This window comes from Vanessa atalanta, chromosome 11 (assembly GCF_905147765.1).
Source record: "Vanessa atalanta chromosome 11, ilVanAtal1.2, whole genome shotgun sequence".
Lineage (NCBI taxonomy): Eukaryota > Metazoa > Arthropoda > Insecta > Lepidoptera > Nymphalidae > Vanessa > Vanessa atalanta.
In genome coordinates this window covers 1,487,242-1,507,687 of record NC_061881.1, presented here as the reverse complement: position 1 = coordinate 1,507,687, position 20,446 = coordinate 1,487,242, and the positions used below count along the sequence as shown (strand labels likewise).

Below are 20,446 nucleotides of genomic sequence, written 5' to 3'. Positions count from 1 at the left end.
AAAAACGCTTTACGCGCTTCCCCCAAGTGATGGTAAGTGGAGGGGGTGTGGGACTCCCCAGAGCCCTGGACGCCGAGTGCGCCCACTAAAAAACCAGCGGTACCCTCTCCATCTTTCGGCGGGCGCCACGGGATCGCTTACGCATACTACCGTGAATATTCCACCAACCCGCATTGTAGCAGCGTGGTGAAATATGCTCCAAACCTTCTCCCCAAAGGAAGAGGAGGCGTTAGTCCAGCAGTGGAAAAATTTACAGGCTGTTAATTTACATTAATGTTTAATGTTACAATTCAAGAAGTAAGCAATATTTTAATATTACTCATAATTATCTAATTAGTAAACAACAAACTTCAACAATCCTATAAAAGTTCTCTTTATGTTTGAGTTTATTTAAGTTTTTGTAGGGCATAACAAGTTGTTGAAAACATTTATCCATGAATGACAAAATTGGTCGCCAATTTTGGTTGAACAATAAACTTATGGAATTTACGACTGTTTATCAGCTGTTGCTATCATTGACTTCATATTATGAAGAGTAAGTAAGAAAAAAGTAACTAGTTTACAGCAAAATATTATCTAAAGGTAAAAAAAAACGATTGAAAATGAACATCTTTATTGCTTGCATAATTAATGATCGTCAAATTGTCAAAATCAATCATAGGTTCAGAAAGAAATACTGTTTCTTCTCGAAAGAAACTCGTCTGGATTATATTTTTTTCAACAATTGTTTTTTACAATCAATATAATATTACTTCATTTCCAAGATCAAGATTTTTTTTGGGATATTAAAATTCTTTAACAACTTTCTTGAATTTTATATAATAAGGACATTCAAGAAAATGTGTTATGATACGACTTACTTACGAAAATGTGTTAAGGTACATTATAATATGTATAAATTGAGAAGCAACATTTAATGATACAGATGGTTTACCCCACAGTAAAATATCAAATAACCCTAGCACTCTCTGCGGTTAAAATTGTGATTTTTTACCGTGAATTCTGCAAAGCTGAGCTTAGTCGCTATTCCGTAACGTGAAAGCCTCCACGGCCACGTAAAAAATAAGAATATTGAGAGCACAACTTCTTTAATGTCACTTTCTGTAATATACTGCAATGTAATCTTTACTGGTTTCGACTTCTTGCGAATCATGTAGGATCCATTCCTCGGAGACATCTCCGAACGGCCTGGGATCCGTGTGAACACCTTTACCGTCCGCGGGTCCGATTATTATAAGTACTTTCCCAACAAATTTATCTAAATATTCTTTAAACGCTGGTCCGTTATTAAAATAACAAAAGAGTAGGGCAATTTGACTACTACTTCCCAATAAAGTAATTATAGCTTCATCTAATTTTTGTGCCGTAAAAATGATAGGTATAAAAGTAGGAGGTGCATATTTACACCGCCACCAAGCGCCGTCAACTTCTATCCCGGATACATGGTAACCTAGAAAAATATAAAATATTAAAAATACATATTATTATTATTTATAAATGCAATTACACTTGCTTTGTAAGCAAAAAAAATTATACATCGGCCTGTCTGTTACGCTTTCAGGGCTAAGACACTGAACTGAATTTGTTGAAATTTGCTATGAATCGAAAATTAACATAGGCTAGTTTTTTATACCTTACACCCACGGCCATCCCCAACATGCGGGCCAAAACGAGTAAGCCTATAAATGTGTTTTCGTGAAGATAAACACTTGACAGCTATAGCCAGTTAGTAGATAATAACACTGTACTATTTTGCCTAACTGAATTTTGACCACGAGAAGTGCACCCTTCATTTCCCACTCTTATAGCTCTATGGGATATCCACTCAATAGAAACATGGTTTAAGTTCCGATGGTTTTACGTGCTTCCTTAAAATAGGGTGAAACAAAACTCTAACACAATTGTAAATGGCACCACTAGACCGACTCGTTTTCAATCATTACAGATCGTTTATATTTGTGCTATAATCTTAAATAATGTACTAACTATCAAAAATCACTACATATACTCAAATTCGTAACAGTGAATTGAAACATACCTGTAGCTTCTGTGATCATCCATTCAAGAAGGCCACTACCGCATCCAATACTGAGGATCGATTCGCAGTTTAATTGTACCATACAATTCGCGATAAATTCGAAATTTTCTTCTGTTGGAAAGACCCATAGCACTTTATTCCTTTGTGGGTGACTCCTGTAGTTGGCAACGATTGTTTTCCAGTCACCCTGCTTATACAAACTGGTAACAGATTCGACTATATCTTCCATATTTCATAAAATGTTAGACTTATGGATAAACTCTTTTATAAGTTTTTTTAAGATTTGAAAACGCTATGCCACGAAATGTATTTTTTAACTTTTAACACAAATCAGATAGTAATATAGTTGCCAAATATACTGGCACTCGTTGCTGAGTAACATTGACAATGAACGTTCGTGTAACGTGTAACCCTTTACGTAACTTCAAGACAAGTGATTGATTCTTCATACATATGTTTGCAGAGTCGTAGTAGGCGTGTTTTTTAAAATTAATAGCATTAACTTCGTGGCCAACCAATCAACTTTCCATACCTACTTATTACATATAAATTTATAGTTTTATGTAATATAAGAACTTATTAGCCGTTCAGAAGCCATCTGCTTCTAAATGTGTAATTGTAGAAAAAGTATGTCTTGTATTTTTATCTTCTATAACACACAATAAAATTGGAGTGTCTCTTTGTAAAATTAAAATTACCGCTTTTTACTATTTGCATATGTATATACGGCACATATACCAAAATAACATTTTTTTCAATATTTGTCCGTCGGTCTGTCAGTCTGTCTGTTTGTTCCGGCTAATCTCTGGAACGGCTGGACCCATTTTGACGGGACTTTCACTGGCTGAAAGCTGATGTAATAAGGAGTAACTTAGGCTACAACAATAACTTTTTTGTTAAAATCAAACGCGCATGAAATCGCGGGCACAGCTAGTCATAAATATAATTTCAAGCTTTCAAAAAAATGCAATCCGTCATACCCTTTACAGAAAATGTATCATGTAAAAAAACTTCAGGAAATTATTAATAAGTGAAATAGTAAATCTATAACCAAAATTCGTCCCTGTGCACATCGTATGGAATGATTAGAAAAACTGGCGAACGCCCAATTGTTACGTTCACTATGACGATTGGTTATACCTCTTAAATTATTACAAGATATTGACATCACAGGTGCCGTTTGGTCCGGCTAACATACAGCCAAACTATTTAACCGGCACCCAAACTGTCTGGTGGCGGCCACCTATGAACGAATCCACCAAAAAACCTCTTCTAAGGAATTAGGTAGACTAGAAAATTTGTCATTACTGTTTTCTTGCAGTTTAAAAAACTGCAGCGATCTATCTAAAAGGGATAAGGTCAGAATAATAATATTATGACGTCATTCCTCGTTATTATTGATATTTCTAATACTTAATCTTAAAAATAAACTTATTAATTTTCTCAAAAATTATTTATTTGTATAAAATTCTTGCGTACAGTTTCTTTACAAATATTTTCTGTATAAATTGAATACTACACAAAAACAATAATAACAAAATAAAAGTTACTGGTTAGTTTATAATTAGTTTTATCTTTTGACTGATTGTAAATGCAATGTCAAATACATTTTATTAAGAAAACTTGTGTGATGTAAAAATAGAATAACACTTCCGTATATGATCATCGCTTAGTAAGTAGGTCTTATATAAAAACTATTGTTTGAGATCATTGTATAGTAGAGATCGAGATCAGTCGACGATATGCACTAGGAGCTATTGCACATTACAGATTCCTTAAAAAACGGATAATCAGAACACCAAAGGTCGTAAAGGCGTAAAAATCAAAAGTGAAGCTAGTCAGTCACAGTGTCAAGAATAACAACGCTAAGGAAACCTCTCTCACTCGCGTCTGGCACTCTCTTTAAAAATACTGGTACTTCTACACTGCCTACCTGCTTAAAACTGATGTATGTGTCAAACATATATTTTAAAATAAAAATAAATAATAATATTGGGATGTTTTGTTTGATAAACTCTGAAAGAGGGAACTTAGTAATGACACATTAAGATACCACTTATTGCTTATTTAAATGATGGATGCACAACTAATTAGACACACAATATCTAGACGTGTATGACTGCCATTAACATTACTCGTTAAATATGTTATCACAATCATAACCAGCAACTATTTTTAATCATGATTAAACTTCAAGCGAAAAAATTACATGCAATGTGCTATAGCTGCATGTGTTTGTAAGATAACTCATTTTAAAATTTATCACAATTTTTTGGCAGACCGAAGCCATTTTTATCAAAAAATCACATTATTTAATAATACAATATTATTTCAATTGCAGTCTTAAAATCATTGCCAATATATAAAAAAAATACTAATACACTATGGTAACATCGTATTGGTAAAGTTTTTCAACATCAGAGATATTTTGAAGTCACAATATTGAACCCAATATACTTTAAAATTTTCAACTAAAGATTTATCCAGAATTTCGTATCTATTTATAAACATTTTATAATAATAATAATAATGGAAACAAAGCTTTCAATATTGTAACAACTTTATACCTCTGAAATAATAGCCAATTTAAATTCACAGTAAATAATATCCAAGGTATTTAAAAACATTATTAAAGTAGTGTATTTCAATTGATTTCTTATAATTTCATTGATATAGTTGTCTTTTGAGATCAATTTAAATTCGGTCCTTCGAGCCGGATGAAAAAAAACTTAATAACGTTTCTAAATATCACTCAAATGATAGTAAAGGAATATTTTTACATTATCACTAGTGTGAGCGTCTTGGACGCACTTAATAACTAAGTAAACTTACTGACTTAATCAAGTATCAAAACTTTTTATACCATAATCTAGCTTCAATTCAATGACTTAGAGGCACGTATCGCAATCACCCTTAGATATTTTTTAACAATTTTAACCAAGAATAAGATAATTATGACCAAAATTTAATATATCTTAATATTATCATTCACAACATTCATTATCCATTCCTTGTTTGTAACAGCAAAAAGGATATGCTTACTTATCTAACACGTCATGTAAAAATATTTCATATATTTCCAAAAAAAGCAAACATTTCTTTAGGATAATATTGTTATTTGTAGAAATTCGATATTTTTATCAAGGGAATAGAACACACCTATGCAATTGAGTCAAGCGGAGACTATAGCGACGTGATCAATGGACATTCTTATGATGAAGTCATTATGAAAACTCTATTTCAATTATTTTAATACAGTTTTTAAGGCAAATTCCCATAGACATTGACGATGCCAAGAAAACCACTTCAAACATTGTCAACATGCCGTCAATCATATTTTATGGACCAAGACCATCCCTAGGATGGATGCAAGCTACAAGCAGAACCTGTCATTACACTGACTAAATGAACCTTCAAACTGGATCACAATAATAAATGTGTCAATGTTTAGCTGTAGATTTAATTATGAATGGAATATAGCCACTCAGGAGCGGCTGCACAGTCATCAACAGAAACGATACAGTATGTATCGGACTTATTAATTCTTGTTTCAAGTGTGTTCAATCCCTTATCTCGATACCTTAAAAAGATACTACGGGTAATTTACTCTATTACATACACATAGAATAAGCATTGCAGTCGTTTTATATTGGATAAAATACATATTGATGCCAATTTTGCTGTACACAATCCCTTATTTACCATATTATAAATATAGCTATCTCTTTCTCATTAAAGTACCGACCGATGAAAGAATGCGTTCCTGATGTCTGTCAGTCGGTCATGAGTAGTGATGCACTACATTAAGCTCAACATTATATATATTATTATTATTATATAATATTATTGTAAATTCTTCATCATTTCAAAGTTAAATCTAAGTTCGATCCATAGTGTCAGAGATGCATTCTCTCACAGGCCGGACATTAGCAATTTCTTTACCACGACAAATTAGTTTTAAGATCGTGTAAAACAAAATCAGCCCCAGGATAATAATTATTGCTTAGTGTTTTAAAGACTGAACATGCACTTACGAATTGGATAAATTATATATATTTTATATAATTAGATATATTTCACAAAATCAACACGTCAGCAGTCCCTATAAATACAGTTTACACATCATATCCAGAGGCATTTCCATGAATATTGCTTATTATTCGATGTTTCGTAACAACACAAGTATTTGCATGCTCACATATCACATACGGAACCCAATAAACTCGACAAGTAAAGGAAAATTAACAACTTTGACATAAAATCGATTTTGTATAATCTATGGTCATTATGCATTCGTGAAGAAAAGGCATCGATTGTCGGCGAAGTTGTTGCCAGAATTTCAATATAACTTTGAGAGTTAAAATAAAGAAAATATAAGTAGTTATGAGGAATTTTGTCGAATTATAAATAAATATTATACAAAAACTGTTTGTAGTGTATAATATAACAGAGCTATTAGCAAAACGAATATGTAAATGTAAGGTTAGTTTATCTTTACTTCTTCCATTAGAAGTGTTAGGTATGGGGTGGTACCGGATTGATAAAATAATATAATAATTAATACTTATTTCACAATTCCAAGACATTGGGATCGGGTTACGCATAGACTATACGTACTCGACGTAGAGCTCTATGCGCATTCTTCGCTGAGTTGCTATCGTGTTAAGTCGCTCTAATTAAGTCACTCAAATGAGCCAACCTTTAAAATTTACATTCGGTTACTGAAACGTTGAACAGAGTAACTAAATGCCAAACGCTCATTGGTCGTTTATAACACCATTCGCTTCTATCGACCAATAAATCTATCAAATTTCTTAATGTTTGATAAGTATCTAAAATTTCTATGTTTGTATTTTCGATGTTATTTCAAACATTTTAAAGATTGCTATTATTATAATATATAATGAATTACATGTATTATATCTTATCCCTGTTTATAATTTATCTTTTCTACGACAAACGACAAAGAAAATGAATGCTTCATTTTCCGGTATAACTTTGATAAAAATATTTATAAATTTTATGTTTCTAAGTTTTAAGATTACAAAACAATACCAGTCCGGATCGCTTCGCCATCCAGTATCAGCCTTTACATTTCATATCTGTAATTAAACATTAATATTATCGATACGACACGAAATAGTAGATGATGAAATGGACAGTAAACACAATGATAGAAACAAGAACAACGGGTCTGATGGTAGGAAGATGATCTTAAAGCAACCTGCACAATTCTGCGTATATCAACAGTTTATACATGTCCCACTGTTGGGCTAAAACCCTTTAAGATTATATTTTTTAGAGATGCACCATATGTAGCTTTACCTAAGTTTTCCTTCACCAATTGAACACATGAAAATTAAATAGTATTGCCTGGTTCGAAACACATTCGGATCAGATTCAGACGTTCCAACCACTATTTAGTTTATATTTGGTTTTATGGTTTGAGTAAATCCTCAAAGTTGCATTGAAACATTTTAGTCTATGTCTGCTTTTGTATGTTTTTGTGATAGAGTGTGGACAGTTGACTAATTTTTGTGTCCTAAATGTTAGAATTTTTTATTCCATGATAACTATGTATGTATTTTTCAACACTAATCAACTATGTTGTTGTCATGACTGTTCTACATATCAAATAATAAATAATAAAATAATTAATATCTGTATATGGCCTAGATATATTGTAATGAATAAATGAGGGTCATACATACTAATTAATATCCTGCTCCATCTTCCTCCTCCAATGCATTTTTGGGTTCTGTATAACCTCAGTAGTGTCCTTCTCTATTTTCTCATACAATATCTTCTTATAAATTTCCATATTTTTTATAGACGGGGCAGTCGTCACGCTGGGCGGTATCAATCCTCTTTGAACGCTGCGGAACTTCTCTTGGTCTATTGGAGGTAGAGGAATTATTGCCTTACGGATCTTGTGTACATACTCGTTCTCCGGACTCAACTTTTCGACTTTCTTATCACCATCCGTGTTCCGCTTCTCCACGATGACGCTCTCGCGCGCGTTATTCGCCTCGATGATGGACTTCTTGTCGACCACACTCTCGGAATTATTCATCACCTTCGCGTCCGGCGCGACGGCCACGTCTATGTGCTGGCGAATGACCTCCTGCGGGAGCGGCGGCAGGGGATTGAGGATTTCGAGTCTGATCTTCTCCGTCCGGTCGTAGCAGTGGTCGGGCGACGCGAGGGCGAGGCGGGCGGCGGGCGGCTCGGCGTCGTCGGCGGCGAGCGCGTGGCGGGCGACGCTCTGCAGCGCGCCCAGGTCGCACTCGGCCGCCGCGGACGGCGCGCAGTCGGGGTGCGCGTTGCGGATGTGTCGCTCCAGGTTGTCTTTTCGTCTGAAGCGACGTTCTTCTGGGCAAGCTTTACATCTGAAGGGCTTTGAATCTGAAAAAACGAATTTTCATATTAAGCTAATAATTAATGAATACTAATTTTCTTAACAAAAAATCAAATTCAATTAATCACCCTACAGAAAGGCTATTCACCCAGTTTATAATTTGGACCGAAGTGAAATTAAATTATTTAAAGTCCCAGAAAAATCATAATAATTTTAAATTGAAAATAATATTGTTCAAATATCCGTTCTAAGCAACATTCGAAGTTGTTAGTTAAGATAATCTAATATGTTGTTACTTATTCAAATAAAAAATATGTAACCTTTTTCATTTTACAAGGAAGTCCTAAAAAACAATTATGTATGTACTTATAATGTTCTTCGATCGAGTTTCGTCCCTTCTTCTTTTCAGGACCGTATAATTGCTTTCCGAACAGGTGTAATACTCATACATATAAGACTTCGACGTCGGCCGGACTCACCGGAGTGTATGGCGGCGTGCCTGCGCATGTCCTTGCGCGAGTGGAAGGCTTTCCGGCAGCGCGGACAGGCGTGCGCGCGCAGGCCGGCGCCGCCCGCGCGGCAGCGGTGCTCCCCCGCATCCTCGCGCAGCTCCTCGCCGCACGTGGTGCACCGTTTCTCTGCGAACGATCTTGCATTATTAAATGTGTTATTCTTTATAATAATGTGCGATTTCAAAATTTACATTGAAAAAATATTTAAAAGTTACATGATATTTATTACCATATCAATAAATGTTTACTGAGTACACTCACTGTGCTTATCGACGTGTTTCTTATAATTGGAGCCGTCTCGGAAGCGCCGGCCGCACGTGGCGCAGACGTAGGGCCGTTCCTGCGTGTGCGTCAACATGTGCTTGCGGAGCGACGAGTGATTGTTGAACGCTTTACTGCATTCATTGCACGGATAGTTCTTTTCTTCTGAAAAAATATAAAAATGCGACATAGCTAGTGTAAGTCTGTGTAGAGTTTGAAAGTGTCTTTGAGTTTAAAAACTAAAAATTATACTTCAAAATATATTAAATTTAGATGGTCCTGCTGGGTGATGAAATTTAAAGAAATGTACTTAATACTCGATAAAGTAAAACGAAATTAACGAACTTAATTAATAAACTTATAAATGTTAATTTCAGGTAATATAATAAATGCTTAAGTCCCGAAATGTGAAACTTAAAACATGCGCTCCGCATGTAAGTCATAATGTTCTTTCTTACTTGAATTGTACACAGTGAGTAGTAAGAACTAATAACAATAATAATATCACTTACTGGTGTGTTTAAGTCTATGTCTTTTGAGCTTGGACATCTGATAGAATGCGGCTCCGCAAACCTCGCACGTGTAAGAGCGCTCCTGGTTGTGTACACGCATGTGATACTTGTAGTGGGAAAGTGATGCAAAACTCTGAAATTTATACATTATTTACTGCTAGTAGTCTGGTCCAGTTATACACAAAAATAGGGGTGACACATAAGTGACGTGGACACGAGTGAAAAGTATTATGAAGTTAATTTTAGAATCGCTTTTTCTGAGAAATTCTAAATCTTATAGAAAAAAGTATGATATTTTTTTTTGTAAGATAAATGCATGATCTACAATTCTGTTCTAATCAATTTTTATCATAAATCATCTGTGCAATGAAGCATCCAAATTCAAATCCTTCTTCCTTTCCGAATAGATTTGAAGGTTGAAAGTGCCAACCAAAAAAAAAATTTGCCTTATTATGTTAAAACTTTAAATATTTTCTATTATGAAACCAACTGTATAGTCCAAATGGACCAGAATCCTTTACAAGGCGTTTTATTCCTTACTAAGATTTGTGATGAAGATGACCCTTGTATAACTAATTATAAAATCATTTAATATTTAAAAATCACAGGTGCATCAAATTCCATTGGTTCTTATAGCAGATAATTCAGAAGTAATAGGATAAGAATGATATGTATGTAATATCAAAAAGACACCATTTGCTTGTTCTGCACCTGTGATTATGATTGTTATAATATAACAATAGCTCTGCAGTTTTGCATTTGTTGAAAATTAATACTATATATATATAATATAATAGTTTAACCTTTAACAATAATTTGGTTACTTATATTTATACTTTCTTTAATTCAGTAAATATTTAACCGCTGTCTTGTAGTACTTACCTCTGATTGTATAAGGGAAGAGCGGGGCCTCCTACTACAGGTATTGATATACTTAAAAGGGGGTACCCAACTATGTATAAACAAGTGTACTACTTTGAATGAAATAAATTATTTTCATTTTTTTTATTTAAGTATACGAACAAAATGCTCCAATTCAGCTTTTTAATATTATTAAATTATTAAATACAAATAATTTTTTCTTGTACTTGTTACCTAGTAGCTTGTGTCGTTTTTTGTTACCTGTTTACACTGCTGACAGTGGTGAGGCTTCTTCTGTCCATTACAAAAGGCATGATAGCAAACTTGACTTCGAGCATAGAACTTTTTTTTACAAATTGTACATGTGTAGCACCTTTTACCCCCATCTTTAACAATAAAAAGCATTAAATTATTCTTTATTATAGAATGATTGATAAATAATTTACAAAATATACAAAAAAATAATAATTGATTTGTGGAAGAGAAAAATTTTGCCATATCAATTTAAAATTGAGATTTCTTAATATTACATTCAGTCAACTTCATTAATCAAGGAAATTTTATAGACTAATAAAAAGTATATTATTACACACAATTGTTTTATTTTTTTTAAATCAATAGAGTAGCTACCATGAATCTTATATGTACAAATAAAATGCTTATACAAGTTTACTTAAATAAATGATTTTCGCTTTGATTGAGACTTTTGAAAGTTTAAAAGATAGGATACATATTAAAGTATTGAAAAAATATATACAGTACCATATAAAGTAACTCGGCAAAGCACTTTTTCCCTTTTCTTAATATTTTTCTACCACAAAACATGTTATTCATACTTATGATATTCGATTACAGCTACCTAGTAGATAATCGGATTCTGTATACACTATATGATATACTTACCCATTTCTATTTTTATGTGTGCATATTCCAACTTTTTCATACTTAAATTTTCTAAATCAATCTGGTCTTCTTTATGAATTATTTCAGTTTCTATGGGAACTTCATAAGTCGTAGCCAGTTCAGCATCTTTATTTTCATTCTCCAATACTACAGTTTTTGTTTCTTCACTCTCATTTCTCAAACAAGCAAGACAACCCGATTTTTCATGAAGTAAACAGTCCATACACTTAATATGACCACAACTTTCGGTCACTAGCCGATTGTCCGTCTGATTAACAGCCTTTTTATTAAAACAATTAACACAGACTTGAGAATTCATTGTGAAAATACTTATTAATAGGTTAGCGAGGTCTTTTTAATGTTGTATTTTTCACATTACTTACAGTTCAAAAAATTAGGTTTTATCAAAAGAAATAATTTATAAACCATTTTGATTTTAAATCATAATTTAGTTATCAAATGTTTTAGGCAAAATACGATCCAGTTCGAAACTTCAAATATTTAAGGAGTTATGTTATTTTATTATTATGAAAGAGAAATATGTACATACTCCAATTATATGCATAAAAAAAATAATACAATTGAACAATATCTAAAAAGTTGATATCTTAGAAAAAAATTACATTAGAAATTATAGGATTTTTTATTTTCGATATCTGAATTCTGAACAGAAAATATTGGTGGTATGTATTTGAACGCACCTACGACGCCGACTGACATTTGACAATAAATGCGTTCAATTCTAAGCACTCTAGCTTAAATCTTTGTTTCAGACGCATTCAATATTATATTTATTTTTAATTTCTACTTTCTTTTATTACTATTGAAAACGCAGCTATTATTTTTAAACATTGAACTTTAAAAATATATTTACTGTATTATTAGAAGTTGTTTACTTAAACCTTATCATCAACGTTTTGAGACATTTACGATTTCATGCTATTACGATTAGTCATCATCGTTAAAAAAAAATCTATTTTTGTAGTCTGTGTAGTTTCATAGTTGTCAATTCAATATTTAATTGCGCTTCGTACGCCTTGAAGCGTTTTATATAAATAAAATAAATAGTTTATAGTTTTTAATAATTTTATCATTATGGTAAGAAGTTAATATAAGTTAAATATATGTTAAAAGTTTTATAATGCATTCAATTTTGTAGATATTCATAAGCGTTATAATGTGTAACCTCAAATAAAATTTGTTTTTAGGATGTCTTTTTAATGATTAGGCGAAAAAAATTGACCATCTTCACAGATGCGAAGGATACTACGACTGTTTTAGAATTGAAGAAAATGATAGAAGGTGAGTGTGATTTTCATTATATTCAGAAAGTCTATTAATAGTCGCGGGACAATGTCTGACGGATCAGTGCACATATAACAGTGTTTTTCAAATCCTGACTGGAAAAAAAAACATTGTTGATTAAATTTTTTAGCTACAAATTTACCTTTTTTAAATTTCGAAAACTAAAGTTTTAAAGTGCACTTTCGGAGGTCAATAACCAAATATGTATACAATTAACATTATTGTCGTGTTTATGTTTGAATACTTCGAGTTTGATAATACCTATAAAGTTCTTATACCTAATCTAATCCAAGCAGACAAAAAAAACTTACAATACATAAAATTTATAATAAAACAATTTTCTTGAATTTTTTTTTATTGCTAGAGGACCTAAGGCTTATAATTGTAAGTCAATAACAGAAATAAGGTCAATTTCCATTAATGACTTTAATTATACCATATGTAACTGAGTATCAGTAAATATTTTCAAAGTAAGAATGATAGTCCAATATGGTTATTGTTAATTAATTTGTTTGTTTTGATAAAACTAATTATATTTAAATAGAATTAGTAACCTCTCTTTAAGCAATAGTATATATGATAAAATTTATAATACCTATAATTATAACTTTGGTATTTCAATATGTTATGTTAGTATGTTCTATTTTTTTTTTAAATTATGTATTTGTAATTTTGTAATTAACTGGTGTATAGAGTATAGTTTAACAAACTATAAGTTAATTATGTAGATAAGTTAGTTAAATAGAAAACATAATGAAAATATGAATTTTCGTAATATGAACCAATTACATTATCTTTTGATTAAAATGGCCTTATAATAAGTACAATCAATATCACAATAAGAATATAAAATATATGTATGGACACTTTTATATGTGTGTGTGTTGTGTTACACACAAATGTAACAACAGTGTTGTAATTTTTTTCTTAAGTACAATGCTTGTGAAAATGACCCTAAACCAAATACAGCATACAGATTTTGCTTGTTTAGGATCTTTTTAATAAATTGTTTTAGTGTTTGCATTAATTATAATGTTATTTTTAAAATTACTTGATCATAAATTTTTATGTCTCAACACTTTAGTATAATATAATATTTTGCTTACTGTGATATATTTTTGATTGACTGAAAGATTGAAGACTGCCATAGTACAAAGTAAAAAAAACAGACCCCTAATATACCATTTAAATCATAATACAGCAATACAAAGTATTAATTTATAACATTTTATGGTAGAACAAGTTTCTCACTACCATTTAGTTTTACTGATACCATAAAACATAGAACAAAGCAATGTTAAAAAATAATTTAATAAATAATAAATTATTAACATACAAAATCTATTGTAATAATATTAAATTAATTTATAATCTGTATAATTGTTATGTGTTCAGGTATCCTGAAAGTACCACCCCCAAGTCAGATGCTATTCAACAAGGACAGTCAGCTAATGGAAGATGAAAAGACCCTCGCAGAGTATGGACTAACTTCGGCCACGGCTAAGGCTCAGTGCCCTGCTCCGATTGGATTGGCTTTACGGTATAACTTAAAACATTATTTACAAATCACATTTTATTTGCTGCTGTAGTGATAGTGAGTCAACTCTACAGTATCTTATTTAAATTTTAATATTGACAAAATACACTTATGCCTAAATAAGAATTTAGGCATAAGTGAACTTATGTATAAATAAGAATTGTAGCTTTGAAAATCACTAATGCTTTTCAACATAGCTGTATATAAATACAAAATTCAAATAAAAATATGATTAAACTAAAACACCAAAAAAGATGTCATAAAAGAAATATATTAAGAAAGTGTTGAACGCTTGATATTATTATGAACACATTTAATTTGTTTTATCAAAAAAGATCAACCTAATGCATTCTGGGTTCAATTAAAAGTGTACATAATTTTGTCTTGCACATAGCAACATTATTTAAAAGAAATAATTGAATTCCGGTTCTAAGTACAGAGTTGATATTTTCAAAGATAAGATAAAATAATCAATGCATAAGTAAGTATTAAAATTGAAATAATATTATTGATATATAAAATTGTTACTAATGAATGAGAGCAATATACTCTTATCAGTTAATGATAAAATCAGTGTAATAACATTTAGTTTTTCTGTAAAGATAAATAAAAATGTTATTAGAATTATGAAAAATAATCTAGTAACAAATATCTGTTGCTAGTTATTATGAATCTTAGTAAATTCAAGAACAATTCAAGAAGTGAATCCACAGACATTGGATATGGAAATGCAATTTTTTATTTATTTGCACTTACAATTAAGAAAACAATGTGATTCAACCAAATTAACTCAATTGTTATGTTTTTCAATTAATTTTAAGTATGTTTTTAGTGTTGTTTAATGATTTTTAAGATATTTCATGAATAGACATCATCTTGCTAGGCATATATATAGCAATATAGCATTTATTGGTTAACTGGCTGTTTGGGCTTGTGTAATGATTGGCTTGTGGTCAGGCGCAGGGTCAGAGTCGCGAAGCCTTAGTCCAGGGGCCGCGAGTTAATGATTTTTGTAATATAATTCTATACTATGTTTTAATCACCTCTTCAAGTATGATATTTATATCAAACGGCAAAAACTTTTCCGCCAGTACTTGTCGATTATGAATACAGGTCTCAACAGAAAGAAAATTAAATATGTGGTCTTTAAACGTGCATTATAATATAGCCTAACATCGGCGGCAAACAAAACTCTGTAAGAATTCTAATCTAAGATCAAGTTTAATTTTGTCCATCACATAACTTTAATGATTGTGACAGATTTTCACACGGAACATGCAGGTTTCATCCCGATGTCTTCACCGCCGAGCACGAGTTGAATTATTATTATATACATGATAATTTAGTTGTGTTTGCCGGGATTATTTGCCCTCAATTCCTACATTATTGGTTAAGATTTAGTTGTTCTAACGGGCTATCTGACCTTAAAATAATAATAACATTAATAGCCTGTAAATTTCCCACTGCTGGGCTAAGGCCTCCTCTCCCTTTAAAGAGAAGGTTCGGAACATATTCCACCACGCTGCTCCAATGGTGAAATACACATGTGGCTGAATTTCGTTGAAATTAGACACATGCATGTTTCCTCACGATGTTTTCCTTCACCGCCGAGAACGAGATGAATTATAAACACAAATTAAGCACATGAAAATTCAGTGGTGCTTGCCTGGCTTTGAACCCGAAATTATCTGTTAAGATGCACGCGTTCTAATCACTGGGCCATCTCGGCCCTATATTAGTAAGCTAATGCTTAAGGTATTAAATATCATTGACATTTTCCAAAAAAAACCATAGCTAAAGGAATACCTATAGCTATAGTCTCCAGCCAATCGAAGATGAAGTATTTATTTTCTCTGATATTCATAGATAATCTTTTGTAATCAATGAATTATGTAGTACATAGTAGTAGTATAAATTAATGGTAATTATTACTGTTAATTGGATTCACTTGAATATAATAGTTATTAACTGACTACAAAAAGAGTTGAGGGTTAATAATTCTAACTATTTTTTATCTGTACATTCCTTGATAGTTCACAGATCAGTTAAATATGAATTATAATAAATATAATATTATTTTTTTTTGATTTCAGAAAAGAAAATGGTGAATTTGAGACTTTGGAACTGACACAGTACTCTACACCACCTGATCTACCTGACGTGATGAAATCTCAGGAGACTAATGGACAGGAACAGGTACTGAAACATTTCTATTATGTTACAAGTTAAAGACTTGGTGATGTATTTTTAAGTAGAATTAAGTATTGAAGAAAACATATTACATTTTGACAAGGGGGTCAATTCTGTAATTTAATTTACAATCAGTTTTACATAACTAATTACAAAAAATTGTCAAGAACTGATGGTATCGATGACAGAAGCATTTATTTTCGATAGACAGACGTGCAAATGGGCCACCTGATAGTGGTCCCCACTGCATATGGACACTGAAACTGTAAGAAATGTTAACCATTCCTTACATCATCAATAATGGTAGAATAAGTTATGATTGGGTGGTATCTACCTTGTGCAACCAAGAAGTAGATACTACAACATTAAGTCATACTAAATAATGGAAATTTTGAGCCAACAATGATGAACAATGACAAGCTCTATGTAAATTTATTTCTTTTCCTTGATTTGGAAATAAAAGGAATATTTTTAGATTTAGAATCTTGATTAAACAATAACATGTTTTTAAATGTTGTTGTTTTTTTTCTACTTAAATTTATAAACAACATATATGTAGCTACTGTAATAAGAATATTGAACATTATAATCTGTATCACTAGCTTATATTTAAACTTTGTTTGTCATTAATTCAATACAATAAATAATAGATTCAAATAATTTCGGTGTAAATTACTTTTCAGATGGATCAGCACTAAGCGACTCGGCGAATACTCAAACAATAGATACGAATACCAACCGAGTATCGAATCGATTTCTTAGTTCATAATTTTGAACTAGTCCGCCCACACCGCCGGGCGATATTTACTGATTTTTGCATACGAAAATATTTTGTTAACAGTTTATCCATAATTTGTTCTGAATTTAACAAGTTAATCCGGGTCTCAGCTGGTTTTAAATAGTGAAAATTTATTTAGAAGGGAGCTACAACTCGCTACTAACACTCGTTTGTATTTAATGTCCCACGATGATATACGGACGTTAGTTTTTTTTTTTATAATTTGTTAGTATTTTGTGACGCTTCATTCATATAGTTTGTAATATTCAATGAAACAGGTAATTTTAATTCATAAGTCCCGGTACGCTAAGACAGAGAGCGGCTTCATTGTGGTATATCTTTATAATAGAGGGTGAGAATTTAATGCGTAAAAAAGGGTCAGACAAGGACAGAATACCTACTAGCGTAAATAAAAAGTGCTATTATTGAAAGTAAAAAACGTGCAATCGTTTCGAAGGTGCAATAATTTCCACCTTAGTGCCGCTGATGTCTTTCCGTTACTGGGCGATTATCGTGATAATTGTATTTATTGCAACGTTGTGTTGCGTCGTCTGTATATTGTAGGAATACTGTCACTGTTCGATCTTATATATCAATTGACTGTCCTAGCGGGAATTACTTGGATTGTTTTTCAATTAATAGAATATTAATACATTCAGAACACTTCAAGTTCTGATCTTCTCGATCTGTATATTATGTTGATTATTTTTTTTAAGCTTAAATTTTGGGTTTTTTTTTCGTACTTTTTAAACTAATTCTTTCAACTAATATGTAATTTTTAATCGAAACCAATTGTTGTCACAGCTTGATGCTTAACTACAACCATTTTAAATCCTAATAAGGCATCTTAAATTAAGGCGTATTATAATATAAATATCTGTCATGTTATCATTAAAATACACATAACCTTATAATCTATTTGTCACATACATTCCATATAACAAATGATAGACATTGGAACCAACCTTTGTCACCAATATCTTATTTAATTTAGGGACTGGCAATGTTATAATAGGGATATAATGTAAAAACAAAACCTTTTTTGTTATTAATAGTATAATGTCATGTGATAAAACAATTTATAAATGGACTTTAAATTGTCTCGTTTTGAACGTTGGTCACAGTTGGCAATTATAACTTTGAAATGTTTTCTTAAAATTAATTGTATGATGACAGATAGATTATATATAACGCAAAATACATAGTAAAATATTAGTCTAGTAACTTAAAAATAACAGCTGTTGAAATATAGAACACGAAGACACGCTTTTATCTATTTATAAAACAAGACTGTCGTGAATGCGTCGTGTCCTCTGAGTATTGACTATTGCTATTATTTTTATTCGAATCGTAGTTGTTTTGTATTTTAAATGTTTTTTTTTTAACATTGCAACACTGGGTACTGAGTCAAAGAAGATGCGACGGGTTAATGAAGGATCACGCAAACATCGTATGGATTAAAAAAAAAATGCGGTATTTATCTGATGATAGATTAGTATTGACTATAGATAATAGCTAATTTAATAGGGTAATATAGGGGCTTTTTATATACTAGAATCGAGGATGTTCTCAGATCTATGTAAACATTCTTTGTTGTTGTGATTCGTTTAAATGAAATTTTAATGTCGATGGTTCCTGAATTTTTTTATGTTGAACGTTCTCTTTTTGCTTCTACTTGAATTTAATTAGTTTTTTTTTTCTTCGCAACTTTTTAAAGCTTTGTATATTTTGTAGCACACATACAATATGTCTAGATGTATTGGTCAGTGCTCAACCCACCAAGAGATGGCGCTTAAGAGATATTATCACTCAGAAATATAAGTTTTAATGTATTTTTTTTTCATGCAATTTACATTAAATATGTTTCACCGTCTATTCATTCTGAACATTTCGAATTGTAATTAATATCATTTTAGGAACACTCCTTTTGTAGACACGTCAATTTTCATATGTAGCTAGCTAATGATTAGCTTAAACATTTTGAAAAAATATTCGTTACCAAATAAATTCTTCATTCAAATTTAAAATTTAAATAAGTTGAGATTCAAATGCACTCCTTTGCACTATAATATGGCTTCATTAAAAGAAATGTAAAGTTAGATGGAGTTTCGTAACATTCTATAAAAAAGCTGTCCTAAATCTTTGATATATGATAAGTCTAAAAGTATAACCACATTTACATAATAACTTAGTTGAAGTTCCAAGTACATTGATATCATCACTGAAACTATACAATGTTGTAAAATTAAGTATTAATTAATATTTCGAACTGATACTAGTATAAAATAAAGTGAATATGCTTCTACAGCATATTTTACAACAACTAATTATATATTAAAATTATAAAACTTTTGTACTTATCATATTTCGAAGTAAATAATTATTTGTATTGAAATTTATTTGAAACATTTTTTTTTTATTTGCTGAATTTATTAAATCTACTGTGATGGTAGTATACAGCAATAAACAATTTATGTCTCGGAATAATACAATTTGTCTTGAAATTTCCATTTTATATACGATATAGAACAAATTGTAAAGCAGTTACAATATACTTAATAGTGTAACTAGCGATGAGACTTCATATAACTAATGTAGTGTGCAAGTATGGGAATCGAAAACGAACCAGCAGAAAATAAAGCTGTTTTGATTTGTTGTGTCGTGTTTTTTTTCCTAATCTCGTGAAATAAACCAACCTCTTTTTCCAATAACTTGTTAATAATAATTATAATAGCTAAAGATTACTTTGACTCCCTACTCGATTAAGAAATTTCTTACCAAATATGTACTAAATAGATTTTCCGATTGAAACAAAAACGTCTATGATTAGATGCAAAAATGTAAAGTACACTAATCGGTATCTTTTTTCTGTTATCATAATATATACATGGCATGTACATACAAAAATATTTATGCTTTCATTTAATTAATCTGTGATGAAACTAAGTATTTTTACGCCTATATAAGTATATTATCGTCAAATAAACAATATTTTTTTCTGTATTAACATATAAAGAAAAAAATCAATATTAGCCTACTATAGTGTTGCTCGACCCTGAATATGTGGAAAGCCAGTCTGGTAACTCGTCATTATACAATAATGAAACTATAATTCTACTTTGTTTTATGGTTTACAGATATAATATTTTACAGGTACTTCTTTTAACTTTAATTTGTTGTATAAGATATTA

At 31.1% G+C, this 20,446-nt stretch overlaps 3 protein-coding genes across 4 annotated transcripts; 1 reads left to right on the top strand and 2 right to left on the bottom strand.

The window, feature by feature from the left end:
• Positions 1 to 1,071: 1,071 nt before the first annotated feature.
• LOC125067337 lies at positions 1,072 to 2,430 on the bottom strand. The gene is made up of 2 exons (XM_047675879.1): positions 2,039 to 2,430; positions 1,072 to 1,450 (listed from the first exon to the last, which is right to left on the bottom strand). The coding sequence occupies exons 1-2, from the start codon at positions 2,265 to 2,267 to the stop codon at positions 1,095 to 1,097; spliced, it is 585 nt and encodes a 194-aa protein (XP_047531835.1). The 5' UTR covers positions 2,268 to 2,430; the 3' UTR covers positions 1,072 to 1,094.
• Positions 2,431 to 3,592: 1,162 nt separating this feature from the next.
• On the bottom strand, positions 3,593 to 11,864 carry LOC125067448 (zinc finger protein 81-like). 2 transcript variants are annotated; one of them, XM_047676065.1, is made up of 7 exons: positions 11,446 to 11,864; positions 10,804 to 10,928; positions 9,682 to 9,814; positions 9,170 to 9,334; positions 8,876 to 9,034; positions 7,750 to 8,443; positions 3,593 to 7,140 (listed from the first exon to the last, which is right to left on the bottom strand). In XM_047676065.1, coding segments are annotated over exons 1-7 (1,596 nt in total). In that variant the 5' UTR covers positions 11,765 to 11,864; the 3' UTR covers positions 3,593 to 7,139. The 2 variants fall into 2 exon arrangements, with proteins under 2 accessions (XP_047532021.1, XP_047532023.1); XM_047676067.1 differs by lacking the exon at positions 3,593 to 7,140 and having other exon boundaries at positions 7,749 to 8,443.
• A 563-nt stretch (positions 11,865 to 12,427) lies between these two features.
• LOC125067283 (elongin-B) lies at positions 12,428 to 19,910 on the top strand. Its single transcript, XM_047675782.1, has 5 exons — positions 12,428 to 12,543; positions 12,654 to 12,747; positions 14,146 to 14,290; positions 16,381 to 16,483; positions 17,161 to 19,910. Exons 1-5 carry the CDS (start codon positions 12,541 to 12,543, stop codon positions 17,173 to 17,175), a joined length of 360 nt encoding a protein of 119 aa, XP_047531738.1. The 5' UTR covers positions 12,428 to 12,540; the 3' UTR covers positions 17,176 to 19,910.
• The last annotated feature ends 536 nt before the right edge of the window (positions 19,911 to 20,446 follow it).